The 27,708-nt window shown below is 38.9% G+C and overlaps 1 protein-coding gene across 1 annotated transcript in view; it reads left to right on the plus strand.

The window, feature by feature from the left end:
• The window catches only part of C7 (complement C7), a 60,145-nt gene that overhangs the window by 23,137 nt on the left and 9,300 nt on the right, over positions 1-27,708 (plus strand). The window contains exons 7-15 of the mRNA XM_039244296.1: positions 2,593-2,763; positions 5,159-5,402; positions 7,571-7,681; positions 11,174-11,340; positions 13,537-13,765; positions 15,654-15,825; positions 17,769-17,856; positions 20,288-20,420; positions 24,077-24,268. Coding sequence (XP_039100227.1) covers positions 2,593-2,763; positions 5,159-5,402; positions 7,571-7,681; positions 11,174-11,340; positions 13,537-13,765; positions 15,654-15,825; positions 17,769-17,856; positions 20,288-20,420; positions 24,077-24,268 — 1,507 coding nt within the window. The remainder of the gene's footprint in view (positions 1-2,592; positions 2,764-5,158; positions 5,403-7,570; positions 7,682-11,173; positions 11,341-13,536; positions 13,766-15,653; positions 15,826-17,768; positions 17,857-20,287; positions 20,421-24,076; positions 24,269-27,708) is intronic.

Genomic DNA, 27,708 nt, shown 5'->3' on the forward strand with positions numbered 1-27,708 from the left:
CAATTGTAAATGCGATTGATGAGAGAAGTTAGCTTTAGATGGAGAAGAGACACCCGTGGAGGAACGGAAGAGGAGAAATGTAAATATGTTTGTGGATTCGTTAGCTAGAAGTTTAGGAGTCCTCTGTCTGATAATGGAAATGTTTGTAAAGAAAGAGGTTAAGGTCATTTTCTGAGAGTGAGAGAAGTGGTTCTAAGATTGGGGGTTGAGGTAGGGGGTAAAGTTTTGAAATAGGTACTGTAGGAAATAGGACAGAAAGAGAATGGACTAAAGAAATGTAGGACTGCTGGACTGCATTGAGGGTTCCCCTGAGATCAGAAATCATGAATAGACTTACAGTGGTACCCATCAAGAGCTGTGTGATTGTAGTGCTAAGTAGCTTGGCTGCGGGGACTGAACCAGGTTGGAATTCTGCCAGGCAAGCATGATGACAGGGCCTACTAGGCAAGGATGTTAAATTCATTGGTGAGAGACTGGTTGAAGTCATGAACCATGAAGTCTATCTGAAAAGGAAGGAAGTGAAAAAGTGAAGCTGCAGGGAGAGAGAAAGGAAACCAAGTTGAAGAACTTGTCTCTGTGAAGTTGAATAATTGTTATGGTGATGATAGAATGAGAGTCCAAAGAGGAATAGGTGGCAGAGTGTAGGATGTTTGAGTTTGTGATTTTAGAGGAAGGATCCGTCTGAGTGCATTAATTAATTAATTAATTAATTAATTCAGGATTCTAAGTTAGATGGAGAAAGAGAGTATGAATTAAGGGTTATTTAAGGAAATCACATTACCTTGAAAAAGGTGACTTGCAGCTATATGTAGAGTAGATGAGAGTGAGGAGATGCTGAACTAAACCACTGAAGAGGCTTATTTGCATTAATCAAATGTTTGAATTGAAGATCTGAAGATGAGGGAAAATAGGCTTTTTTTTTTTTTTTTACATTGGAAGGAAGATAGATAACTTCTCTTTCTTAAGAGAAATAAAAAAATTAAATTGTGTGCCTATATAAAACCTAACAGGAAACCAAACAGTATCTAGTGGCTGCAGAAATCTCTAATAGCATTCTTATTAACGCCTCTTTGTAGTCAATAATAATACACATATTCTCCATCTCAGCTTTGAGCTAAACTTTTGCATTTGACTTTTAAATAGACCAATTTCATAATGTACTGACAATAATGCTCTAATAAAAGATATGAATAAATCTATCTTTTCGTATCTTATGGTGTGTTCTTAATGTTCATGCATAATTTGGAACATGGGCAGTGATAAAAGTAATATAATATTTTCTGACATTTTGCTGATGAATTTCTTTCTAATCTCTTTTTTTGGTTGGGGAATATACTTATATGGTTGTAATTAACAGATTTATCACATTTATAACAGTTTCTCATTTAACATGAATATTTCCCTTCCAGGCATTTATTTAAAATGACTGCATAATATTCTGTCATTTTCTTTCCTTTTAGGTTTGTATTTAAAAGTGTATCATACTCATCATTTTAATTTTCCATGTGCTTTTTTATACATTGATCTCAAACACAGATGTATATGGATATATGCTAACAGCACAAATGCTCGTGAAGCCAGTTACTGATTTGACTCTTTTGTACAGAGCAGACACCATGAGAGGGAATCATCTTGCATGTCTTGTTTGATTCTCATGGTGATTGGCATTTGTTAGCAAATTAATTGCCTATGATTTTGAAAAATCTGGAGATTTTTGTGTCAAGATTCAGATTTAGCTCCTTTCTTGAAAACAGATCAGCTGTCAATGCGAGAACCTGTAGTGAAGTATGGCAACTGTGTAATGGATTCCTGTGTTGGTACCCCTTTTCGACAGCGCGTGTGTTCACTTCATCACTGCCTTCCACTGGATGCCTCCAACATTTATGTTCCTTGCCAGGCTCATGTAGGCATTTTATTTTGAAACTTGATCTTGGATAAAGTAAGGGATAAATAAATGATTGTGTTTTTCGTTAGTGCCGGAGATGTCGCATCTCTATTAGCCGCATGTGACCATCCTGCTGTCTGCTTCAAAATTCTTTTGGGATGGCCTTTTCTTCTACTATCTATCACAGGGGGAAAAATCCAGTTTTAGCATTAATTATAAAGTTATATCTATTCCTGGATCACATGGAACACTCCTGAAGTGCAAAAAATCTAATCGCTTTGTATCACCGATTTGCATCTCTGTTCCCCTTAGACGAAAAATCAAGAGGCAAGAGCTTTTCAGTTTTCTGTTAGTGTGGTCTTGTTAATTTGCTGACTTCTGGGCTAGATGTTGACATTAAAACAAAATGGGAGATGTTTGTACACAAATGTATTCTCTGAGACACTTGGGATTGCTGTTATTGATACCATGTTTTCTGCTTCACAAAGAATAATTATAGAACAGGTTCAATTTCTATATTTATATGGGCCTGGTTACAATGAGAGCCATAGTTGTTTTGGGTCAATGAAGAGGTTTTTTTGTTTTTTGTTTTCTTTTTGGAGAAGATTATGTGAAGAAAGTATCCACATTAAAGGATCCATGGAAGATTTTTGGTTATATCCAAGGCCTTGATTTAGTCACAACAAAAATTTTCACTTTCTTTATAGGTGAAAATAAATAATGATTTTAATTATGAGTTTTACAACAGTAGCTGGTCTTATGTAAAGCATACCTCGGCAGAATATATGTCGTCTCGTAGGAAACACTCCCTTTTTGGATCTTCGTCATCTTCTTCGTATAGTCATATTTCAAATACCAATGAAATCCACAATCAAAAGGTTAGTATGAAACATGAGTTAACTTTTCCATATTTTATTGCTTAACTATTTCTAACATTAAAAAAAGTGCATTTACCAAAAGGATCAGCTTTTATTTTTAAATTAAGGTAGTAGACTCTTCTTCAAAGAGATAATGTAATATATTTCTTAAAAAGTAACATTGTATCTTGTCAATTCTCTTGGATAATATATTTACTAATATTTTTTCTTCTTTCTTTCTTCCTCCCTCTCCCTTCCTTCCTTCCTTCTTTTCTTTCTTTCCTTTCCTTCCTTCTTTCTTTCTTTTCTTTCTTTCTTTCTTTCTTTCTTTCTTTCTTTCTTTCTTTCTTTCTTTCTTTCTCTCTCTCTCCCTCCCTCTCTCTCTCTCTCTTTCTTTCTTTCTTTCTTTCTTCTTCTATGACTAACCTGGGGCTCAAACCCACAACCTCAAGATTAAGAGTTTCATGCTCCACTGACTGAGCCAGCCAGGTGCCCTTATACTTTGTTTTTCTTACTAAAGTATTTGTTCTTATTTGAAAATCTTTTGAATGAAAGCATTACCTTCAAATCTACTAGTTAAAATTTTCTTAAATTTCTAATTTATGATTACTATACATGATTATATAAATGTTATAAAATTTTTAAAAATCCAATTAATATATGCTTTCTAAACAGAAATACTAGAGTCTTTCTTAGAAGGTGCATAAAACTAAAAGATTTTAAGACACCTTATTACTTTTGAGATACCACACTTTAAAAATGTTATTTATTTATTTTGAGAGAGAGAGAGAACATGTGTGAGGGCATGGGGGTGAGAGGAAGGGCAGAGAGAGAATCCCAAGTGGGCTAAGTACTGTCAGCACAGAGCTGGATGTGGGGCTCAATCTCTCAAACTGTGAGATCATGACCCGAGCTGAAGTCACAAGTCAGATGCTTAACTGACTGGGCCACCTAGATGCCCAGATACCAAAATTTTTATCTGAGGAAGTTAAAAGACTTATTTTTAGATAATTTGTTGTTTTGAGATACTAAAACTTTTATCTTGGGCAATCTGAACAGTTGAGATGGATTGTACTAAGTGATGTACACCTACTGCTGACGAATTTTCAGGCTGACCATCATTCAAAATCTGCATTTTTGAATTCATCTCATTCTTGAAGCCAGTAACTTGATTAAGAAATCACAGGGAGATATAAAGGAGTATTGATTTTGTTTGTTTTATGACTAAGAAGCTGACTATGGGAATAAGAGTTGTATAAGAATTTATTATCTTTATGTTATTGTTCATAAAAATGAGGATTTTGTATAAGGTAGATCTGTCTTGGACATCATTACAAGATGCTTAGGAAGTTTTTTGAACACCTCATTATATCCACTACTGGGTATTTGCCCAAAGAATCCAAACACTAATTCGAAAAGATAGATGCACATCTATGTTTATTGCAACAGTATTTATAATAACCAAATTAAGGGAGCAGCCCAAGTGTCTATTGATAAATGAATGGATAAAGAAGATGTATTATATATATATATAAATACATACATATACATAAATATATATATGGATATAGAAGGTGTATTACATACACACACACACACACACACACACACACACACACAATGGAATATTACTCAGCCATAAGGAAGAGTGAAATCTTGCCATTTGCAATAACATGTATCAAGAGAGTGTAATGTTAAGTGAAATAAATCAATCAGAGAAAGACAAATACCACATCATTTCACTCACATGTGGAATTTAAGAAAACAAACAACAACAAAAAGAAACAACCCACTCCCCCAAAAAACAGGCTGTTAACTATAGAGAACAAACTGATGGTTACCAGAGGGGAGGCAGGTGGGGGGTGGGGGGGGTAAAATAGGTGGTGGGGATTAAGGAGTTTACTTGTGATGAGCACCGGGTGATGTATGGAAGTGTTGAATCAGTATATTGTACACCTGCAACTAATATAACACAATATGTTAAATCTACTAAAATTTTTAAAAAAGCCTCATAAGTGAGGAACCACAGTATGAGATAGAAATTATATGTTCAACATTACCTATAAGTCATTGTCAATATCTATTCCTTAGGGACACATTATTTTATATCCCTATATGTGTGAGAATGTTTAGTAGTGAGTGAAGTTGACCCTTCTTTTCTAGTTGAGATTTTAAAGACCATATATGTAAGAGATTACTATCATATCACTCAGATCATCCCTATTTGGGATTCCAAAAATTCCTTAGATTGCTTCAGGTGAGTGAGCCCAGAAAAGACCTCATCACACATCAAAAATAAAAATTCTTATCGTCTGGGTTTGAGGTGGCAGTTGATGGAGACATTGAACAGGGAAATAATTCCACTGCCTTTTTATCTTCAATCTAAAACTCCTTTTACTCTTCCTTCTCCCCATAGAGTCATCAATTGTTGGTTGTCCAGAACACGGTGGAAGTGGCTCAGTTTGTCAATAACAATCCGGAATTTTTACAACTTGCAGAGCCCTTCTGGAAGGAGCTCTCCTACCTTCCCTCTCTGTATGACTACAACGCCTACCGAAGGTTAATCGACCAGTATGGGACACATTATCTGCAGTCTGGGTCCTTAGGAGGAGAGTACAAAATTCTATTTTATGTGGACTCAGAAAAAATTAAAAAAAACGGTAGAGTATTAAAAAAATTTTATTAACTACAAGCATTGCAGGAATTTTAATGGAGGAAATAAAATGTAGTTAGCTTAAACTTTTAGAGATTTAAATTATGACAGAGATTAAATTGCAACAAATCCAAAGTGGTATGAAGCCTGGCTCTTCAGGCCAGGCTCTCCAGGCTCTAAGAAAAGCTTGCCTACTCTTTTGGATAGTACCCTGAAATATGAGATAGCCATCATCATTACTGGCTGTCTCCAGAAGGTATTGATTGGATTTTTAGAATACTTTTTAACCTTTTCCATTTCTCAGCTTAAGTAATATTCTTTGAGGGAAAGCTAATAAGGTATCATATTTCAGAAATCACAAAAAAAGAAGTATTTTATTTATCTCTGTTCATTACCACTCAACATTTCCTTTAAAAAAGTCTGCTTTGGATATCACAAGTTTGCTTACTACCTAATTCTTATAACAATAGCTTAATTGTATCGGATGCCTTTCTTACAAGAGGCAAGTTACCTGTGTTACCAGTGATCCTCACTACTACCCAGAGAGATGGCCACTACAATTCCTCTCCCATAGACTGAGACATAGTCAGTGTTAGACAAGACTCACCCAAGGTCATACAGATTGTAAGAGGTGTATCTGGCTCCTAAGTCAGCTGAGATTTTTCCTTATGCTATTTTGTTGATAGAATTGCCTGATTTTTGTTAGAATCATTGCACACCACTGAGTTCATGATTTTTTGTCCCCATAGTAAGAGGACGGTTCTCACCATGTGTCCTGATGTGGGAGTGGAGAGGGTGGTGTCTTAATGTTCATTCCTTCTCTCCAAAGACCTTTTGGCTCTGATTTACTAATATTCCAAGTCAAACCTGCTCCTTCCCAAATTTGTCTTTAAGCTGATGTCCACAATTCCTTCTCCATTCCAAATCACTGCTTCAGGGTCTTTCTCTGCATTCAAAGCTCCCTTACAACCTTGGAGGAGAATAAGATTAATTACACGAGATCCAGAAGAAATCTTGTAACCTTCCCTTGTGGGTGAACTACAATATTTTTCTATGTTACCATTGGCTATTTTTTTTTCCAATGGGCAAAAATACTAATCTACTTAAGATTTAACTAGAATTTGAACTTTTTTAATTTTCCTGGTTGGAAATGATGTACAAGCACAAGGTTTTTTTGTAGCGATGACAGAGGCAATGTTTCTTTGGAAAATTAATCCAGCAGGTGGCTTGATCTAAACTCAGTTTCACAGCCTCCCAGCCTTTTTTTCCTTGGCACTTAAAAGAAATGGAGGAGAATTTTATTAAAGCTTTCCAATTTGGTCAAAGCATTTTTTAGGTAAAAATTTTACTCTTGAGAAGTTTCTATTCTTCCTAAAAGTTCTAACTGAAATATAATAAAAACTCCTGAGATATAATATGTGCCCCCCAACTGTTCTTTAAGAAACATTGAGGTTATTATAATATAGTTAGCAACATTATAGAAGAAAAATATATTTCCACACTTAATATTTTCTGTCCTTCTTTTAAAAAATGCATTGGCTAAACTCCATTTGATAACGAGTAGTAATTGTTACATTCTCAGGTTATAAGTCATGGGAAGGGATTGTTAGAAACTAGAGATGGTAAAGATACTAAAATGGAGAGATTGAGCCAATAGACTTAGGGTTTTAGAAATTAATTACTATAGAATCAGAACCCAGCTTTTGGGGTTTCCAGTAGGTGGACTGGGGCCATTACATGTCTACTTTTATCTGTTTGCTTTATGCCCAAGGAGCTGACTATGGGTGGGTCAAAGACACCACTGTTCTGGGTGTTCAGTTTCTGCTCCTTCCACTGTTTCATGTAGAAATCACCCCAATCTTCTCCTGTGTCTGATCAAAGATAATGGAAGCCAAAATTTGCTGAATCATTTGAAAGTAAGCTTCAGACACATAATGCTTCATTCCTAAATGTATACATGTATGGGTATTTTGTTTAATAACAGAAACCAAATATTTCTTTTTCTGACCCTTGACCCTTCTAGAGCAGTTGAAAATGTTCCTATCATATCACTCTTGATTAGACGGCCACAACAGTAGAATATAACCTCTTATTCCCATTCTCACACCTGGCTGCATCTCAAAAGAGGTCTTTAACAAATGCAGAAATTAAGCACCTTTAAAACTTTTCCCTCAGGTCTTAGTTCAGTAGATATAAAGACATGTACTTCGTCAACTACCAACTTTTTGTATTCGTCATCAAAGAGCGATTGCAAGAAGCTGAAAGACACCTTAAAATCAGATTCAGGTAAATAAGAAGCGGGCAACTTGCATTATAAGCTTAATCTCCATCTCTCTCTCTTGTGGTTAATTCCCGATTCCTGGCCTCCAGGGGGCCTTTGATATTTTAGCAGGTGTTATATTTTGTGTTTTTTTTTTTTTTTAAATGTATTTGGTTATTTTTGCCTCTGATCCCTCTTTCATATGTCATGGCAGTGAGACACCACCATGGAAAGTTCACTGGGTATCTCCTGTGCACTGTAAATGTGTCCTCAGCATATTCTGCCTTTTCCCCCTGAGATGACAGCTGGCAATCAAGCCTAGAGAAAGGACCATAGGGAGAAAATTTATTTCCACCCTGACATGGAAGCTCAGTGCAGTCTTTGGTGCATGCTGGTGGTGGTGGTGGGAGAGAGTGGGGAAGGTGGTGTGCTATTCTTTGAGTGATTAAAAAAGAACTAGAAAAATAAACTGATTCATTGTGTCTAGATGCCCTGTTAAGGAATTTGGATTTCATTCTGATGACAAGGGGTGCAATTAAAGGATTTAGCACAGGGAGTGATTAAATGAAAGATTGCAAAGATAACATTGTAGAGAAAGAAGAGGGGCTGAGAAGAGATAATCTGATAAGGTAACAATCAGAAAAGAGGTGCCTGGCTGGCTCAGTCGGTAAAACATGCTACTCTTGATCTCAGGGTCATGAGTTTGGGCAAAAAACCTACTTAAAAAAAAAGAACCAGAAAAGATCAGTAATGTTAAAAGTAAAGGAGAAGGAGAAGTCATAGGGAGAAAGTCTAGAAAGAAGTTAAATAAGAGAAGGACTGGAAGTGCCTCACTGAATTTGGTGATTACAACATACTTGTCTTATGGTGAGATTCTTAGTGTGGTAGCAACAGACTGAGCAGTACTAGAGCTTAAATTCTCGGTGACGGCATAACTGCATAACTTGGGGCAAAGGTGAAGACTGACCCAGATGCCAGAGTTCTTGCTGAAGAAGCGGGGTTCTCGGGATGTTGGCAGATGACAGTAGGAAGGAGGAAGACAGAGGAGTGAAACCAGGCGTATTTACTCATTCACTTCTTTCATTCATCACCTGTCTATGGAGCCCAGGGTACATGCCAGGATTGTTCTAGGCACCGGGCCACAAGCAGGGACACCCCAGAAAAATGCCTGTCTTCATGGGGCTGGCATGACAAAGGAGAAGCACATGTTTTTGTTTTTTTAATTTTTTAAAAGTTTATTTGAGAGAGAGAGAGAGAGAGAGAATATGCATGAGCAGAGGAAGGACAGAGAGAGAGGGAGAGAGAAAGAATCCAAGCAGGCTCCATATTGTCAGTGCAGAGCCTGATGTGGATGGAGCTCGAACTCACAAACCGTGAGGTCATGCCCTGAGCCGAAATCAAGAGCCGGACACCCAGCCAACGAAGCCACCCAGGTGCCTCAGGAGGACATGCTTTTGAAAGAGATGGAAATATAGTGATCTGAAATAGAAATAAGAGGGGGAGCTTTGGGAAGATGTAGACATCAGTTATCAGCTGGGCTGACATCAGTTATCAGTTATCAGCAGTTATCACTGCTCACAGATGTTCTTTTATTTTGTGTTTAACACACACATGGCACACATAGCTAGGTATTATTCATATTCGCATTATACAGACAGGGACACCGAGTGACAGAATGATTGCCCAAGATCACGGTTGGTAAGCGTCAGACATGAGATTCAAAGGCATGACATTTGGCTTCACGGTCTGGGCTCCTGCTTGTCTCACCGAGTTGCTTTTCTAGGGGAGGGGGTCCGGAGGGAGCAGGGAGCTCACTGAGGTGTGGAGAGAGAGGCTACAGGCTTAAAAATGAAATTAAAACAAATTTCTCAGAATCTGTAATTCATTGGTGATATCTCCAACTTGAGTCTGTGTTGGGATTACCTGGGGAAGCTTGTTAAAATGCTGATCCCGAGGCTCTCCTCCAAGCTATTCTCTCAGAGATGTTGAAGCTCAGAAATCTGTAGTCACTCCATGTGATTTGGATTCAGGTAGCAGAGGCACTTAGTTGTGATAAGCTGCCTTAAAACGGTGACTATTTGTATATTAAAACCAGAGTTAACAATGGAGATGAGGAAGTCCTCCAGCAATTTATCAAAAACATCAGGCCTTAATAATTTCTTTTTCTTTGACTTTATTTTTTTAAGTTTATTATTTATTTTGAGAGAGAAAGAGAGAGAGCAGGGGAAGGGTAGAGAGGGAGGGAAAGAGAGAGAATCCCAAGCAGGCTCTGTGCTGATGTGGGGCTCAAACTCACAAACTGTTAGATCATGACTTGAGCCAGTCAGATGCTTAACAAACTGAGCCACCCAGGTGCCTTAGGCTTTAATAGTTTCTGGTAAATGTACAGTTTCTGAATTTGCAAAATTTTATGAAACTGCAAAATTTTGTTAAAAGAAATGAACTGAAGATCACCTCAAATCTGGCTTGCAAGTTAGGGATTTCCAGTCATGACCAGTGTAAACATCAATTACAAATGGAGACAAAAATATTTCTGAAATTATAAGTCACATAAATGCAGAAAAGAATTTAATTAGTATTTACTGTTTAGAACACTTTTCATGTGTTAATGTATGCCTGTTAATTAATAGCTCTTTTTGCTTAGTTAGTATTCCAGATGCAATGAACTCCCCTCATTTTATTATGAAAGCTTTCAAACGTACAGAAAAGTTGAAAAAACATAGTAATAAATACCCATATACCCATCCCCTATAAGTAATGATTATTATGACATTTTGCGATAGTATGACATTTAGCAATATGTAAATATTATACATTTAAAATATTGGTGCTATTAGCTGAACCATTTAGAAATAGGTTCCATGATGCTTCATCCCAAAATATATACATTTATTTCCTAAGAAATAAGACTGTCTCCTGTATAACATAATGTTCTTATTCTACTAAGAACATTAAGAATATGAATGGTAATTCCCTAATATCATCTACTGTCAGGTAATGATTGTGTTTGTCTTCTTTTTTCTTTTAATAGGTATTTTTTAGAGTAGTTTCAGGTTTATAGCACAATCAAGCAAAAAGTACAGAGAGTTTCCGTATACCCCTGTCAGAAACTAAGGCCTTCCCACTATCAGCATCCTCCACCACAGGGGTACGTTCATTATAAGTGATGAATCCATATTGACACATCAACAGCACCCCGAGCCTATAGCTTATGTTAGGGCTCACTTTTGGTGTTGTACGTTCTATGGGCCTGGACAAATATATAATGCCATGTATCTACCATTATACTTTCACGTAAAGCAATTTCACTGTTCTAAAAATCCTCCGTGCTCCATCGACTTATTCATCCTACCTACCACTGCTGGCAATCACTCATGTTTTCATTGTGTCCATAGTTTGTCCTTTTCCAGAATGGGATGGGTTGTGTTTTAGTTCTTGATAAACGTTTCACTTTTTTATTCTCTTCTTTGTTTCATTTGTGCATCCTGACGTATTTCATTCAATTTCTCGTCATGTAGGAACAAAGGGCAATATTCTGCAAGGGAACCCGTTTGTCAGGGGGGGTAGTCCAGGCTTCATGTCTGGCCTCAGTTTCCTGGACCTGGACAATCCTGCTGGAAACAAACAGCGATATGCTTTGTGGGCAGGATCTGTGACTGATTTTCCCCAAGTCATAAAACAAAAGGTACGTCCTCCTCTGTTGAAAGCAGCACAAAGCAGGCATGTTTATTCGCACTGGGAAAATGAGATTAAATCAAGGTGGTTAAACAGAGACAGCCGTAATTAGAATTTTTGTATCCCAATTATGTTTTGTATAGCAAAATGAGTGTATACATAATAATAAGAAACAGAAGGTTCATTATCTTGTATGTCCATATTTCAGTTGGAAAGGTTAAATGTCTTGGAAATCCCAAGAGAAATTAATAACGAAATTTGCATTTTAAGCTTTTGACCTAAATTTGATTATGTTTTCCTTGGTTTCTCATTCAGAGGAATTATAGATTCTTGCAAGAGGAAGGCATTTAGGCTTGTCTTCCATCTCATCAGGTCACCTTTGTTCCTGTGGCCATGGCATGTAGGCTCTTGGAGACATGTAAATTAAAATAGAACAAATTTGGCTGGCGAATTTTAGGATGTTTTATTGATACAGTCAGTTCTTTCATAATGCACCATATGTGTTCCTAACAATCAGAGAGCTGGACACAATTGCCCAATGAAGACCCGCTGGCTCATGGGGAAAATGGTTAAGGACACAATGTTCAAAACTTGATCTGTGATACTCAATAAAAAAAAAATAGGCATCAATAAAAACAAAAGCATAGCTTTATATGTGTTAAATTGTTAAGAAGAAAAAGACTTGAAGCTTGCTGGGTGCTGGATGGGTTAGAGCCTTTGAATTATTGTGAAGCGAGAGGAGGGGAGCTTCTGGGTGATGGAGGGTTACTGCACCTGATGTAGACGGGTGTAGTATATTACACAGGGGGTGAACTGCGTGGATGTTTGAAGTGTGTGTTGGCGCGTGTGTGTTTTGTGTATTCTAACGTTGGTTCAATTGTGTCCACTTTTCTGGGTTCACCTGGTTTTTCTTATGGATGAAACTGTATGTAAGAAAACTCAAAAGTGTGCAGTGCTCATGGCGTTCCCTAATACATACATCCCAATGGCACAAATTCACGTTTTCAAATCAAATCCTATAGCAGAACTGGTTCTGTGATCCTTTCTCTGTCATGGGAGTCAAGAAATGTCTCAGGTGAAACTGGACTTGGACACATTTTATAATCCCTCCAACTTACAAAAGCTCCTTAAACACCTTCATAACACCATACCTACTCATTGCCTCTGAGTAAGGGTAAAAGGAAGAAGGCAATTTCCCTGGGAGGTCTTATCATAAAGCACCCCCATCGATATTCACAATGACTTATTTTCAATGCCAGTGCCCATAACAGATCTTAAAATATTCTAAATTGTTGACTAGGGAGTCTCAGACACTCCTTCTCATTCTTGACTCTGCATTTCTCCACATAGGACTGTAACCATCATAGCTGTGCAAAGTCATTATAGGTATACGTCCACGCAATGCCCTCCAGTCAGTTCTTTTATAATGCAGTGTGAGAGAGTTTGGGAGGAGGTGGAGGGGGATGTGGCCCAGTCGTTAAGTGATCCTCCTACGCCAGTGCTGAGCTGCAGCCAGCTCAAGATGGACCTCATAAAGGCCAAGGGTGCCTCTGTCTTCCTGACTCCATGGTCACTGACATCACAGCGGCAACCTGAAATCGGCCATGGGAAGAGAAGTGACACTGCAGAATCTGGCAAATGCTACAAACCAGAGCATTTTTCTTCTTAGGAGAGCAGATTGTTAAAGCTTAGCCAGCACATCTAGGGTCTCCAAGCTGCTTTTCATCAAGCCTATTCAATACAGAACAATAATGTCTACCTGTTTTAAATTTCTTCAGGGGAAAACAGTCATGGTCTCTGCTAAGAGACATGTTAAGTCTCTTAGAGTTGGGTATTTAATCTTAAATTTAATTGCACTTGCTTCTTCACTGTAATTTAAGTGCATTTGCTTTTCTTCTGTCCTCTGCAAGGGTGGAAATGTGCTGCCTTCAAAATACTGTTTCAATAACTAGAAAATGAATGTCCTGTTGGTTTTGAAAAATTTTATGCAAGATACAAAAAAATTCCTTCCCTGTTCACTCCTATTTTTCCCTTTGTCTTGCAAAGAAAGTGAATTGCTTTCTTTTTATTTGAACAAGAAATAATTGGAATTAACACAAGAGTGGCTTTTGATTTTTATTTTAATGGGGATTCGGCCTAAATGCCAGAAGAAAAATATTCTTGCCTAAAACCCTGATTATTGACCATGATGTGTTTATTTGTATAGCTGACGCCTCTGTATGAGCTGGTAAAGGAAGTACCCTGTGCCTCTGTGAAAAGACTATACCTGAAGCGGGCTCTTGAGGAATATCTGGATGAATTTGACCCCTGCCATTGCCGACCTTGTCAAAATGGCGGTATTGCCACTGTCCAGGGGACCCAGTGTCACTGCCATTGCAAACCAGACACATTTGGTGTCGCCTGTGAGCAAGGAGTCCTGATAGGAAATGAAGCAGGTCAGTGTGCTGAATTTTTGCTAGTTATGCTGGACACAGTGAAAAGGGAATCACTCCCTCAGATCCCTGAGATCATGCTTCTTTGTGTATGGGCATTTTAATTTAGTATCTCCCTTCCTATTGCACTTCTGGGTTCTAGCAAGAGGTTTAAGGCCCTCTGCTGTCTCTGTTTTCCTGTCTTCATTGATAGACTGACCATGCCCTCCATTCACCATTTTCCATTAGAATAGATTAATGCCTAAAACACGTCTCTCTTTTATGCCATAGTCAGTTCATTGAAGTTCTGTCATAACATAGGTCTGTGCAGCTGGTGTACACATTGCTTAACCTTTCCAATCACAGGCCCTATTTCTATTTTGCATTATGTTTCATCAGTCAATTATTCACAAATACTTTTTGAACATCTGCTGAATGTGCTCAACTAAATGCTTCGTGCTTTAGCTGCACTTTAGTTCACACAAAACTGTGTGAAGTTGATTTTATGAGTAGACAAAGTGTGGGACAGTTTTGTAACTATTTACACGCCTCTCTCCTCTAGAAAGGTCATTTCTTAAGGGCAGGGCTGTGATTCTTATTTTTTATTCCCAGAGCCCAGCAAGGCTTGATTCATAGAAGGCACTTAACAAATGTTTGATGAATGAATGAGTACATGACTGAACTATGATTCCTTATAGACAAGCATCAGGAAAGCCTCCAAATGTCTTTCCAAGTGGCTACTTGGAAAATTTCAGTCTGGTAAACTGAAATTACATCGCTTTGATTTCATTCCTTTGTGGCTTGGATTCCTGTTGTTTGGTAAAATGGAAGCTCCCCCTGCTGGTAAGGATTGGGGTAGCAATCATAATATATCAAGCAATTGTTACCCCCTGTTAATATACTCAGAGGGCTACTTTATTAACTCAATTTCTAATTATGGAACAAAGCATAAGGAAGCTCATGGGAAAATATTATCATATTAGTTTAGTTTTGGTGTGTGTGACACCAAGGGAGAGTGCCGAGTGGAGGGGAGAGGGTCTATAGAGGGATGTAGGCTACACGGTAAAAATAGCCAAGGAGCAGTAAACAAAACCATCCATCATTAGGAAGTAATGTTTTGGAACCATGGTCTCTGAGATCTGTTTCTAACCAGGCAAGCCAAGTTCTTAGAATATGGTGCTAGTTCTTTTTTGCCTCCTCCAAGGTATATGATGGGGGAAAATTCTAAAAGCACCGTTGGTCATGAATTGGCCCTGAGTTTGAAGGCATCCAAGCTGGGTTGAGGAAGTGCCTGCAGATTGAAGGATGTTGACAGGAGGTAAAAGCATTTCTCCTACATATGCATTTCCTCATTTTGTATGGTGCCAGCTCTGAGGTTGGCAGTCCGGAATACCCAGTAGATTATATTCTTCTCATGCCCAATCACAGCTTTTACAATAGAAATGTTAACAGTAGGAACTGCCATAATGAGAGGAGCCTGGACTCAGGCATAAGACTATATTGCTTTCTGGACATAACTCTTGGCAGCCATTGCAGCACCGGACATGACATTTAACCACCTTGTCTTAGAGCCCACACCTATCAAATGAGAATGGTAACAGACTTCCTGCCTACTCGGATTCATTCTTGTGAGAAGTAAAGGAATGGCATGAGGTATGACAAAGTGCTCTGAAACAGTTCTAAAATAATAAACAAATTTAAGATCTAATTGCAAGAAGTTCATTACTGCAGCCTTAATACAAACAAACCTAGAGACGTTCTGGTCATTGAAGAAGACCTCCTGAACAGAGAGAAGGTAGTATGTGCCCAGACCGTCCCCTCCCTCAATAACCGCTTGAGCAAGAAGCTTAATACTAGACTCTGAAATCTTTCTCTCCAAGTACTTTCTGAACAACCTTTCTCTTATCTACAGGAGGGGTTGATGGAGGTTGGAGTTGCTGGTCCTCTTGGGGCCCCTGTGTTCAAGGGAAGAAATCGAGGAGCCGAGAATGCAATAACCCGCCTCCCAGTGGAGGCGGGCAGTCCTGTATCGGAGAGCCAACGGAAAGCAAGCAGTGCGAGGAGGAAGAACTGCAGCATTTGCGGTAAAGGCGACCGGATCTCCTGGCAATTGCATAGAACACAGCGCCCTCTGCAGGAAGCGTGGGATACGTGGTTGCTGCTATGAAAAGATTTAAAAATTAAATGGCGATTTTTACCACTGATTTTGCTTTTAGCTGTGGGGTCAGTTGAAGGAAGGAGGCATGTGTGAACAGCTTGCACTCGTGTGTTTCGAATTTTCCTGATTCAGATGTTACAAAAGGCTGGGTAAACTAGAAGGTTGTCTGGCAGAGGGGATCTGAGCAGCAGCTTTGGCATCAAGCAGATCTGCCACATACTTTGCTGTGTGACCTTGGCAACACCTCTAAAATTAGTATAATCATTGCAAGTAAAACAATAGTAGGATGTTGTCAGAATCAAATGAGATTCAGCACAGAAAGTGATCAGCACTGTGCCCGGCACATAGTACGCATTTATTAATAATTGTATTACTCTTCAGATATACCAACGCTATTCATTCATTCATTCATTCATTCATTCAAGATTAAACATAAAGCCAGATGCCCGAGATGGCTAATATCTTGACTGATTAGCCCAGTTGTCTGAAACCAACTTCCCATTTGCCAGGACCTTACAAAAGCTATCTCAAAATGCTTACTTGATGAATTATATGGGTCAGTCAGAATTCTTTAGGCCACACCTTACTGTTTTACACTGTCCTTGCTAGCCTCTTTTGACCAGGGATTGGCAAAGAGTTCTAGAAAGAAAATCGGAAGGTCATGTGAGTTGAAGATAGCTGTAAGATACTTGGGTATCCGGTAGAGGCATCAGGAGGTAGGATGCCTTTTTCCTAGGTCTTCGGTGACTCATAATCTGACAGTAATTAATATCTCGTGCCTAGGAAGCTGGTGAGCATATGGAATTATGTTCAGAGGAGAAGCTGCCTTCGGGCACATGTCTCTGAGAGGATGAGGGTCTCCAGCAGAAAAAGCCTCTGTGGACTGCGCCTCTTTCCTCTGCCCTTAGACAGAAAGTTGGAAGGAAAGGAGCATCCTAGGGAGACATTGAAGGAATTCTCACTCTTCTTGGTGCTTGCAGGGAGAGAATCTCCTCCTCCTGCTCAGTACAAAGAAGGAAATGATCAATATTTCACATTTCTGAGTCTCCTCAAAGTGTGGAAAGCGTATAAGCAGCCCAGCTGAGGAGGAGGCAGCATTCACGGGCTATCTGTGATGCTTTCCCTCAGATTTCAAATCTCTGGAGTGGACGTAATACTGGTGGCACATTGGCTTCAGAGGCCATAAAGCTATTGTTTAGTGATGGATGTCACTGTGATTACTATTATTATGAGCTGCTTCTAGAGACTTCCTCATGGGAGGTAGAAAGAACATGACATTAGGAGTTGAACTGACTACAGTGTGAGTGCAGCTCTGGTATTTATTGCTTTCTAACCTTGGAAAAGTCATTCAAACTTTCTTTTCTTCTCATACGTCACAGGGTTACTGTGAATGTGGATTGGGATGATGCGCATTTGTAGAGCAACTGCCAAGGTGCCTAGCACATAGTAGGCAGTCCATCTTTTGCAGGGTCACTAACTGTAATTACCTTATTTTTAATACAGAATTAATTCTGTGTTAAAGGCATTTCAGGACCAGACAACTGGAGAAAAAGTAGGTCTGAGGCAGGTGACCTAAAGAAATCACATGAAGTAGGTGTTTTATCCAGAGACTTTTATTTTCTTTCCTTTCATTGTTTTTTATACTACTGACTTAGTAGCTATTTTTTGGTAGCTTGAGTTTATGTTTGGGTTTTCTATCACAGGATATGATCAGATATTGGTCCTGAGAATGACAAAAGTAGCACATCAATGTATTTACATGAATGGAGTTCCTTCAGATGTTAGTGAAAAATTCACTGTGGTGCAAAATATTTATTATGCTGTGAAAATCCATCATATTAATTATGTTTTGTTTCCTTTTCCTTTCAGATTGCTTGAACCACATTGTTTTCCTTTGTCTTTGGTTCCAAAAGAATTCTGTCCATCACCTCCTGCCTTGAAAGATGGATTTGTTCAAGTTGGTTATGAAAGATATATTGTTTTCCTCTGCATATGCTCTTTGCTCCGAGTTCTCTCTCTCTCTGATGTCATAATCGATTTCCTTCTTCCATGATGAAATAGTGCTAAAAATAGTTTATATGTGTATTTTAGTTTTAGTGGTAAGGGTTTTAGTGTGTGACTTTTCTTCTTTGGCCCAGGGTGATTAGAATTCTGCAGAGGGCAGTATATCTTCTGTGGTAAGGTAAATCAATACTGCTACCCAATGAAATTAGAAATGTAATATGCCAGAGGGCTGTTAAACATTTCCATTCTGAACACTAAAATAAGAATCCATAAGCAAGTTCTGCAGCAAAGAGAGCTTTCTTTATTCTTGCCGCTGAGAAATGTCTTTCTAAGGCTTTTTAAACAATGTTTATTTTTGAGAGAGAGAGAGAGAGCGGAGGGGCGGGCAGAGAGAGAAGAGGAGATTGAATTGCAAGCAGGTTCTGTGCTGCCAGATGCAGGGCTTGAACCTATGATCTGGGAGATCATGACCCAAGCCAAATTCAAGAGTCAGACGCTTAACTGACTGAGCCACCCAGGTGCCCCCAAAAATGTCTTTTTAAAAATTTTGTCATAAATATGGGGTTTGGGAAGAAATATTGGGTTTATTCCAGAAGCCAATGAGACATTTTGCCAGTGTTGGTGAGATATGGGTCATTAAACTTGGAGCAATTTTCTTGCTTAGGAAGGAACACAAATCACCTGCCACTTGTCATTCTAGGGAATTCTTTTGGCCTTGTGGCTGTATTAATTTGTGCTCTTCTCACTGCTTGTTATGATGAGGCTTTGGCCTCAAGGTCCAGGGAAGGCTCTTCCTGGCTGACACGGGAGATACTGTTCGCCAGGACCCTCTCCGTGCCGCCAGCCTTGCTTTGTCCACGAAGGGGTTGCCTCTCAAATTCCAGGCCCTTAGACACACACTCATTGACATTTTGCCGAAGTTTTTCAATATGTACATACTGTTGGGAAATGGAAGAGGGGCTTGTGAGTGCGTGTGTGTGTGCATGTGCGTGTGTGTGTGCATGCATGCGTGCGTGTGTGTAGAAGGGAATGAGCCCAGAATCTCTAACACTCATTCTGTCCCAAGACAGTCACCACAACCCACGAAGTTCCTGAAGGAATCTTGGCGAACAGGACCAAACAAACTCGTGGTTCAGCAAACCATGGGCTGCTGTCCCACCGTCCAGTGCGTGTGACGTCCTGTAGGGAGTGGGGGTTCTGAACACCGGCCTGTGGGGGGCCGCATGGCAGTCACCTAGACAACCTAAGAATAGAGATTGCTGCTTGCCCCTATCTTCCCTTTCTTTTCTTTTCTTTTCTTTTCTTTTCTTTTCTTTTCTTTTCTTTTCTTTTCTTTTTGTTTTTCTCATTCTATAGGTTTAGAGTAGAGACTGGGAGTTATGTGGGGTTTTTTTGTTTGTTTGTTTTTGTTTTTTTAATTGCTACCAGTGGTTCTGATATGGAACCAAGTTGAGACACTGTTTTAACAGTCCCTTTTGCAAGGCAGAGGGAGGCCTAGGGACTAGAACCAAAGCAAATCAACTATCATTTCCTATTTTATTCACACCCCATATTAACGTGTGTCCTTTGTTTCCTACCAACTGGAGCGAGACTGGGCCAGGACTGACAGTGAAGAGTAGAAGGCACCATGGGATTTGGTTCTAATGCCTGGAGCAGAACAGATCCAGCTCTCAGCCCCCCCCTCCCCCGCCAGGCCGATTTTCGTCACCACCACCTGGGGTGGCAGAGAGCCCCAAAGATGAGGAAAGGAACTAAGAGAGACCCCGAAACAGCATGATTACCCCCTTAAGTTTCAGCTTCAAATTCTTCCTCGCTTTGCCATGAAAGCTAACCTCATGGCATGTCCTTGATTCTGGCCCAGCTGCAGTGGCGCTTCCCTTGTAGGGTAGGGGCTGGAGCGTGGGACGGGAGAAGATCTAAAAGTCATCAGTGAGAAACGTAAACTTTCATAAACATGTTGATAGGATCTGAACATTTCTGTCCGTTCCTGCTGGTAACATCTTACTATGAAGAGCTGACCAACAAGTGCATTTCCAAAATCTGATAACAACTGTCTTTTCCTGAAACATGGAGGGAAAAGGGACTTGGGTAGTGTCCACTAAAGTGATTTTAGCAAAATTCTTAGTATAGTGCTTGGTATTTTGGGGACAATTAATAAATTATATGTGGCTTTATTCCAGTTAATGATGGTACCAGTGTTGTTGGCTAGTGCCATACAGGGAAAATTGTTTTTATAGACAATTTTCTAAATTAGTTATTTGAACTTAGTTTGCCTGATGACTAAAAGAAGGCAGCATTTATAGCCCAAATATGTCTAAAGAAACTTTCTTTTAATGCACAATGGACATACTCTCTCTTTCTCTCTCTCTTTTATTTCTGTTTAGGATGAAGGTCCCATGTTTCCTGTTGGGAAAAACATAGTATATACTTGCAATGAAGGATACTATCTTATTGGAGACCCTGTAGCCAGATGTGGGGAAGATTTACAGTGGCTTGTTGGGGAGATGCATTGTCAGAGTGAGTGGACTTGGTTGTCATATAACTTAAGATGAGAGAATATGTAGCATATAACTGAAGATGAGAGAATAATGTGGAGGAGAATGAATCAAGATGGATAATCCCTCACTGTGTGGCCCGTGTCGTGACACCCCTTTCCTCAAGGCTCATATGCTTCTGTTGAAGTTTCAGCTGTGTGTTGAAAAACCCCTCAGCAGTCTCTAGTTGATAGTGCTCCCGGTAGGCGAGGCACATTTTACTGCAATTTTAACATTTCTGGTGCAAATTAGAATAGGCCAGGGAGCTCCGTTCTGGCTAAGACCTTCAGAACATCCCATATCGTTCAATTGCTAGGGATGTGACCAAACTAGTGTACTTCCTGGGATGCTTTAGGTCCTATTATGTTCAGATGTTGGCATCAGTGTAAGTGCGTCTGCATGTTGTATTCCCCGTAATACTACTCTCAGGCTCCCACCTTGCTTCTCCTGCGTTATTAGTTGGTTCAGCAGATGGACAGAGCTGTAGAGATGTATGTTCTCTATGTTAGTTGGTCTAGGCTATGGAGAAAAGCCTAGTGTACACATGAACATTTTTTCCTCTTGGGTAGATACCTGTTGGTAAAATTTCTGAGTCATAGGATGTACATACATTTAGACTTAGTAGATGCTTCCAGGCTCCCAAATGGCTGTACCAATTTATATCCCTACCAGAATCTGAGAAGCCAAGATTGCTCTCTACCCTCACCAACTTGATATCATCAAGTCTTTAAAAATGTTTAGCTCTACTGGTGAGATATAGGAGATATATGAGATATATGAGATGTGTAGCAGTATCTTATTTTTTAATTTGTATTTTTTAATTTATATTTTTCCCAGTGAGTATGATGTTATGATGCCCATTTTCATGTTTCTTTGCCATTTGCATGTCCTCTGTGGTGAAGTGACTGTCCAATCTTTAGCACCCCTTTTCTGTTGGTTTGTCTTGTTCTTATCTGTAGGGCCTCTTCTCTTCTTCTTTGTTTCTATCTCCATCTATCTCTCTGTCTCTCTCTCCTAGAGTCCTTGAGCAGAAATTACTGAAATAGAATATAAACATTTTCTAGCTCAGAGTAACAAAGCCAAAAGTTGGTTCTTTGAAATGTTTAATAAGATGCTTTCATTTGATGGGGCGCCTGGGTGGCTTAGTTGGTTAAGCATCCGACTTTCGCTTGGGTCATGATCTCGCGGTTTGTGGGTTCGAGCCCCGCATCGGGCTCTGTGCTGACTGCCAGCTCAGAGCCTGGAGCCTGTTTCAGTCTGTGACTCCCTCTCTCTCTGACCCTCCCCTGCTCATGCTCTCTCTCTCTCTCTCTCTCTCCCCTAGAAATAAATAAAACATTAAAAAAAAATTAAAAAAAAAAGATGCGTTCATTTGAAGAGCTTTTTTTCCTTTATTGTGAATCTGCTAATAAGACGTTGACCCAGAGTTTGCTCATCTTAAAATGTCTTTGTTTCATCTTCATTTTTGAAGGCGATTTTTACTGGGTAAGAAATTCTAGGTTAGGAGTTATTTTATTTAAGCCCGTTAAAGATTTTATTCTAGTGAGATGTTCACTCTCAGTCATACCATTTCTGGTTTGGAAATCTTATGTTTGGCCACTTTTGAGAATTTCCTTTTTTTTCTTCTTCTGGTCTTTGTGTTTCAGAAACACCTCCACCGTGATGTGCCTATATGTGATTTTCTTTGTCTTTACCCTGGTTAATATTTGAAGCACTTCTTGAATCTGTGCTTTCATGTCTTTTGTTAATTTCAGGAAATTCTTGACCATTGTGTCCTCAATTATTGCCTCTGTCCAATTCTTGCCCATTTTTCCTCATGAGACAGATGATATATTTTTTAGATTGTATATATTACTATATTATTTTCTTTGTTTTACATAATTTTTCCTTTTCTCTGTTTCATTCTAAATATTTTTAATTAGTCTAACTTCCAGTTTACTAATTCTCTCTGTACACTTGTATATCATCTGCTTCTAAGAACTCTGTTGAGTTCTTCATTTCATTTTCCAATTCTAGATATTTCATTGGTCTGCTTTTCTATACTTTCCTTTTCTCTGTTGAAATTCTAAACCTTGTCATTTAATTTTTTCCCCAACATGTTAGTCCCAGTTATTTCAAGGTCCATGGCTGTTAGTCCCATTCTCTGGACCTGCTGTGGGTCTGTTTCTATTGTATTTTGGAGGGATTTTGGTGAATTCTTTTCCTTTTAAATGTCAGATTAGTTTTGATTAAATGCCAGACTTCATGTGTGAAAAAATAAAGAAATAGTTTGAGGTTTTAGATGATGTTCTCTTCCTCTAGAAAAGACTTGATTTTGTTTCTGGCAAGCAGTGAGGCTGCTTTGTGTCCAGTTTACCTTGATTCCTAGGGTTAACTATTAAGAGATCCCAGTGGAAAATTTGAGCTTTCTTCCTAGGTCCCTCTTTTGTGACAGGACTAGACTCTAACTCTTGATGCCCTAATATTAGACTGTCAAAAACTCTCCTCAGCTTTTCAGCCTCTGAGCTGTAGTCCTCCTTAGTTTAGCAGCCTTTCAGCATTTAAAAAAAAGAAAAAAAAAAACTTAAACAAATACCTAAGGGAGAAAGGCATTACCAAATGTTGTAATCACCACTTTAGACTTCTCACTAGAATCTTGGATCTTCAAATTTTCATGACCTTGGTAGCTCTCTGATGTTTTCAGAAATATTTTCTCCTTTTCTTCTCTATAACTTTTCTTTTTTTCCCTTTTCTATAGCTTTTCTATTTGTCTTTGTGGGAGCATGATTGTGAAGCCAGCGATTGCATCATGGTCAGGAACAAACAAATCTGATGCTAGATTATTAGCTTTTTGAAGGCAGAATATGTGACTTGTATCTTGTTACATCCCCAGCAGCACACTACATACCTGGCTAAATAAGAGCACTCCATACATGCTGTTTTTGAATTAATGAATGAATGGAATTTCCAATGGAAATGGTACAGACACAGAGCAGTTTTTTGTAGAATATTGTCCAGAGTCCATTAGAGAGATTGCCTTTTTTTTTTCAAATCATGAATTCTGACTTGCTTCTGATAAGTATACATATTTCTCTTTGCTGTTTTCTCAAGTAGAAGATTTGAGCTAATGAATGTAACTGAGTGAGAAAGACTACAGATGGAAAACCAAAGAACACTTAATACTTGTTTGGTTGCAAGGTTAAAGGTGGTTTTTAAAAACTTTCAAATAATAAAAATATCTAATTGGATATATGCTAATGATATGCAAATGAATATAGCTCTTGGAAAAATTCTGGTGGGACTTCGTCAGACCAGAGAGATAAGTGGCAGCTATGAAAAGTCTGGTTTTGACAGCAGCCTGGCCTTTTTTAGGACTCTGTTTATAAGGCTGATTTATTTTATGTTGTCACATTGCTTTGAGGGCAGGGGTGGAGGATGGGAACTGTTTTGGTCTTTGGTCTTTTATTGGTCAATCACGTGCCGGGCATTGTGGGACATGCCTTACAGGGCATCCTAGGAGTGAGCTTACCTCTTCCTCTTTGTCCTCTAATGCGGAAAAGCAGAGCATGTGTTTTAGCACTATTCGAAACTGTCTTTAAAAAAAGAAAAGGTGGCTTAGGAAAGCAATGACCCTTGTATTCTGTTTTCTTCTATCTTTAGAAATTGCCTGTTTTCTACCTGCCTTGATGGATGGCATACAGAGTCATCCCCACAAACCTTTCTATGCAGTTGGTGAGAAGGTGACCATTTCCTGTTCAGGTGGCATGTCCTTAAAAGGTCCTTCAGTATTTCTCTGTGGATCCAGCCTTAAGTGGAGTCCTGATATGAAGAACGCTCAATGTGTGCAGAAAGGTGAGGAGCTCCTAAGTCTATCCAAGGACACCTGCATTCAAGCGAGTGAGGGTCCTTGTGACAGTCCCTTAGGGCACTGGATGGCCATAACTGTGAGTTACTCCCTCTGTCCTTGCCCCCATACAAGAAGGTCAGTTCATAGCTGGGGTAACAGACATTGTTTCACATGGCACAAATAGACTCATGGAATGCAAGGAAAAGCAAGAGCTCTGTGCTTCTGAAACTAACCTAAATCCTTCTTATCAAAGATTAGCTTTGTATCTGTTTTGGTGCCAGGAAAATAAAGGATTTTCAAAAGATGATTTCTAGCTTTTTCCCTGAGCTTTTAAATGTACTTTTATTAAGTACAGAGTTGAGATGAAAAATCCTGTATGTTTCATTTCTGGGCTTTCAGAAGGTTTATTGGCATTACTAAAATAGAAAATTTAAAAGCATTTACATTTAATACTGCAAAGCAAAAGTTATTGAAAGCAAAGTGTTGTGGCTTGTGAAGTCATTCTTGAGAGTGGAAATCCAAAAATCCTGTATTTTGAACATCAGGCAAATTAAAATGGTCTTTAAAGAAGATATGGTAAGAAGAGATTTAGAAAGCCAAACTATTTCTTTTTAGAGATACTTAAGGTGGGATGGATTTGTTTTTTAAATAACCTCCTATTTCTTCTTTACATTTTTTAAAATAAATGGAAAATACATGTTTGTGACAATTAAAAAATGGGTAAGAAGGAAAACTCACTTGCATTCAATTTTATATGGTATTCTTATTTTGCTAGTGTATGAGCTTAAAAAGATTTTTTTTAATGTTTATTTATTTGAGAGACAGAGAGACAGAGCACAAGTGAGGGAGAAGCAGAGAGAGCCAGAGACAGAATCTGAAGCAGGCTGCAAGCTCTGAGCTGTCAGCACAGAGCCTGATGTGGGGCTTGAGCCCACAAAGCATGAGATCATGAGCTGAGCTGAAGTCGGACACTTAACAGACTGAGCCACCCAGGTGGCCCACTAGTGTATGAGTTTTAATTCAATGGTAAAGTTTGCCTCTTACAGAGAGGATGAAATACTAGATTTTATGAGTGATACCATCAGATGAATCCAATGGTCACAACTAAAGAGAGGGCAGGCTGCACAGAGGCATCTGTGGCCGATGGTGGGTATGGGCTGTGGCATTAAACACAGATGCTGATGACAGAAAACAGGAAGGCAGCATGGCCAATGGTGTGCCTGCTGTGTGGTTCCCACATGCTCGTTAGCGGTCAAAGATCCAGAGCAGGGACAAGTGCTTTGTTTTATACTGCATCGAGGCATAAATATGAATTTATCAGGGATGTTTGAAGTAATGGACTTGTACCAGGAATTCTAAAATTAAAGTGAACAATGTACACTTGATGAGGTTGCTCTTTTATTCTGAATGAGATATTATATATTATCTTTCTAAAATGTCTTCTTCAGTCATTTTATAGCACAACTCAGTGTGCATTTTCTCCCACACAGTAGCAAATTCTATTAAGGTTTTAATTAAGCATATTTTTCAGGTCTGCATGTTTTTCAGAAGCCATGATGAATAATAATAGTAACTACTCTTAAAATATGTCTATCGCAAATAAAAAACTCTAGGTTTGTCAGCCTCCAAGGTTGAATTTTTCAAATACCTGATGTATCAGTATTAGTCTTTTTATTGTATTGTGGTAAAATAAACATAACATAAAATTTACCATTTTAGTCATTTTTAAATGTACAGTTCAATGCATTAAGTGCATTCCCCTTAGCGTGCAACCCACATCTCCATCCATCTCCAGAACTTTCTCATCTTCCCAAACTGGAACCCTGCGCTCATAAAGCGCTAATCACTGATTTCTCCCTCCCTCCATCAGTATGTAGTTTTGACATAAAGATATAGGAAGACAAGAAAGCTGTGTTCTTAAATGCAAAGGTCTTTGGTCTAGCTGATTCTACCTGTGATTTTTTGTAAAGAAATTATAATAAGTTTTAGAAAACATTTAAAAATCTATACTTTCATTCTTATGAATGATTAACAAATAAATTTTAAAAATATTATTTCCAGTTTTATTGAGAAACCATTGACATACATCACTATAGACGTTCAAGGTGTATAGCATGGTAGTTTGATTTGTATCTATTGTGATATGATGACCACTGTAGGTCTAGTTAATATCCATCATCTCACAACAATACAATTAAAAAGGGGCACCTGGGTGGCTCAGTTGGTTAAGCGTCCGACTTCGGCTCAGGTCATGATCTCACGGTTTGTGGGTTCAAGCCCCGTGTCGGGCTCTGTGCTGACTGCCGACTCAGAGCCTGGAGCCTGTTTCAGATTCTGTGTCTCCCTCTCTCTCTGACCCTCCCCTGCTCACACTGTCTCTCTCTCTCTCTCTCAGAAATAAAACATTAAAAAAATACAATAAAAAAAAAGAGGGGCGCCTGAGTGGCTCAGTTGGTTAAGTGCCTTTGGCTCAAGTCATGATCTCACACTTCGTGAGTTTGAGTCCTGGTATCAGACTTTGTGCTGACAGCTCAGAGTCTGGAGCCTGCTTTCTCTCTGCCATTCTCTCTGCCCCTCCCCTGCTCATGCTCTGTCCTTCTCTCTCAAAAATAAATAAATGTTAAAAAAAAAAAAAAAGAAAAAAAGAAAATTTCTCCTTGTGATGAGAACTCTTAGGATCCACTCTTCCAACAACCTACCTGTATATCATAGCACAGCGTCAACCACATTACATCCCCAGTACCCATCTATCTTATACCTGGCATTTTGTACTCTTTGACCACCTTCTTCCCAGTCCAACCCCCATCTCTAGCAAATGCAGAACTCATTTACATAGCTTCATCATAAAACTTTAGTTTTGGTACATTTAGATTAGACTTTGCTCAACCCCAACACTATTGGAAGTTTGGGCCTTGTCATTCTTTGTTGTGGGAGTCTGTCTCGTGCATTGCAAGACATTCAGCAGCATTCCCAGTCTTTACCTACTAGATGCCTGTGGCACCCCATCACCCCTGGTTATGATAACCACAAATGTCTCTAGATGTTGCCAAATTGACCCTGGTTGAAAAGCACTGATCTTGATAACACCACCTTAGAAAACATTTTATTTTGGAATAATTTTAGATTTTGGAAAAGTTGCAAATATAGTTTCTATATACTCTTTACTGTGTTCTCATAATATTAACATCTCATATAACTTGACATAATTTAGTGGGTTAATGAAGACATTAACAGTAGTGCAGTGCTATTTGACTACACTACAGACTTTATTTATATATCACCAGTTTTTTTCAACTGATGTCTTTTTTTTTAATGTTTATTTATTTTGAGAGAGAGAGAGAAAGCACAAGTGCAAGAGGGGCAGAGAGACAGAGAGGGAGACAGAGAATCCCAAGCAGGCTCAGTGCTGTCAGCACAGAGCCCAATGTGGGGCTCAAACCCATGA

Source organism: Hyaena hyaena, unplaced genomic scaffold (genome assembly GCF_003009895.1).
Source record: "Hyaena hyaena isolate Hyena2069 unplaced genomic scaffold, ASM300989v1 scaffold_236, whole genome shotgun sequence".
Classification (NCBI taxonomy): Eukaryota; Metazoa; Chordata; class Mammalia; order Carnivora; family Hyaenidae; genus Hyaena; species Hyaena hyaena.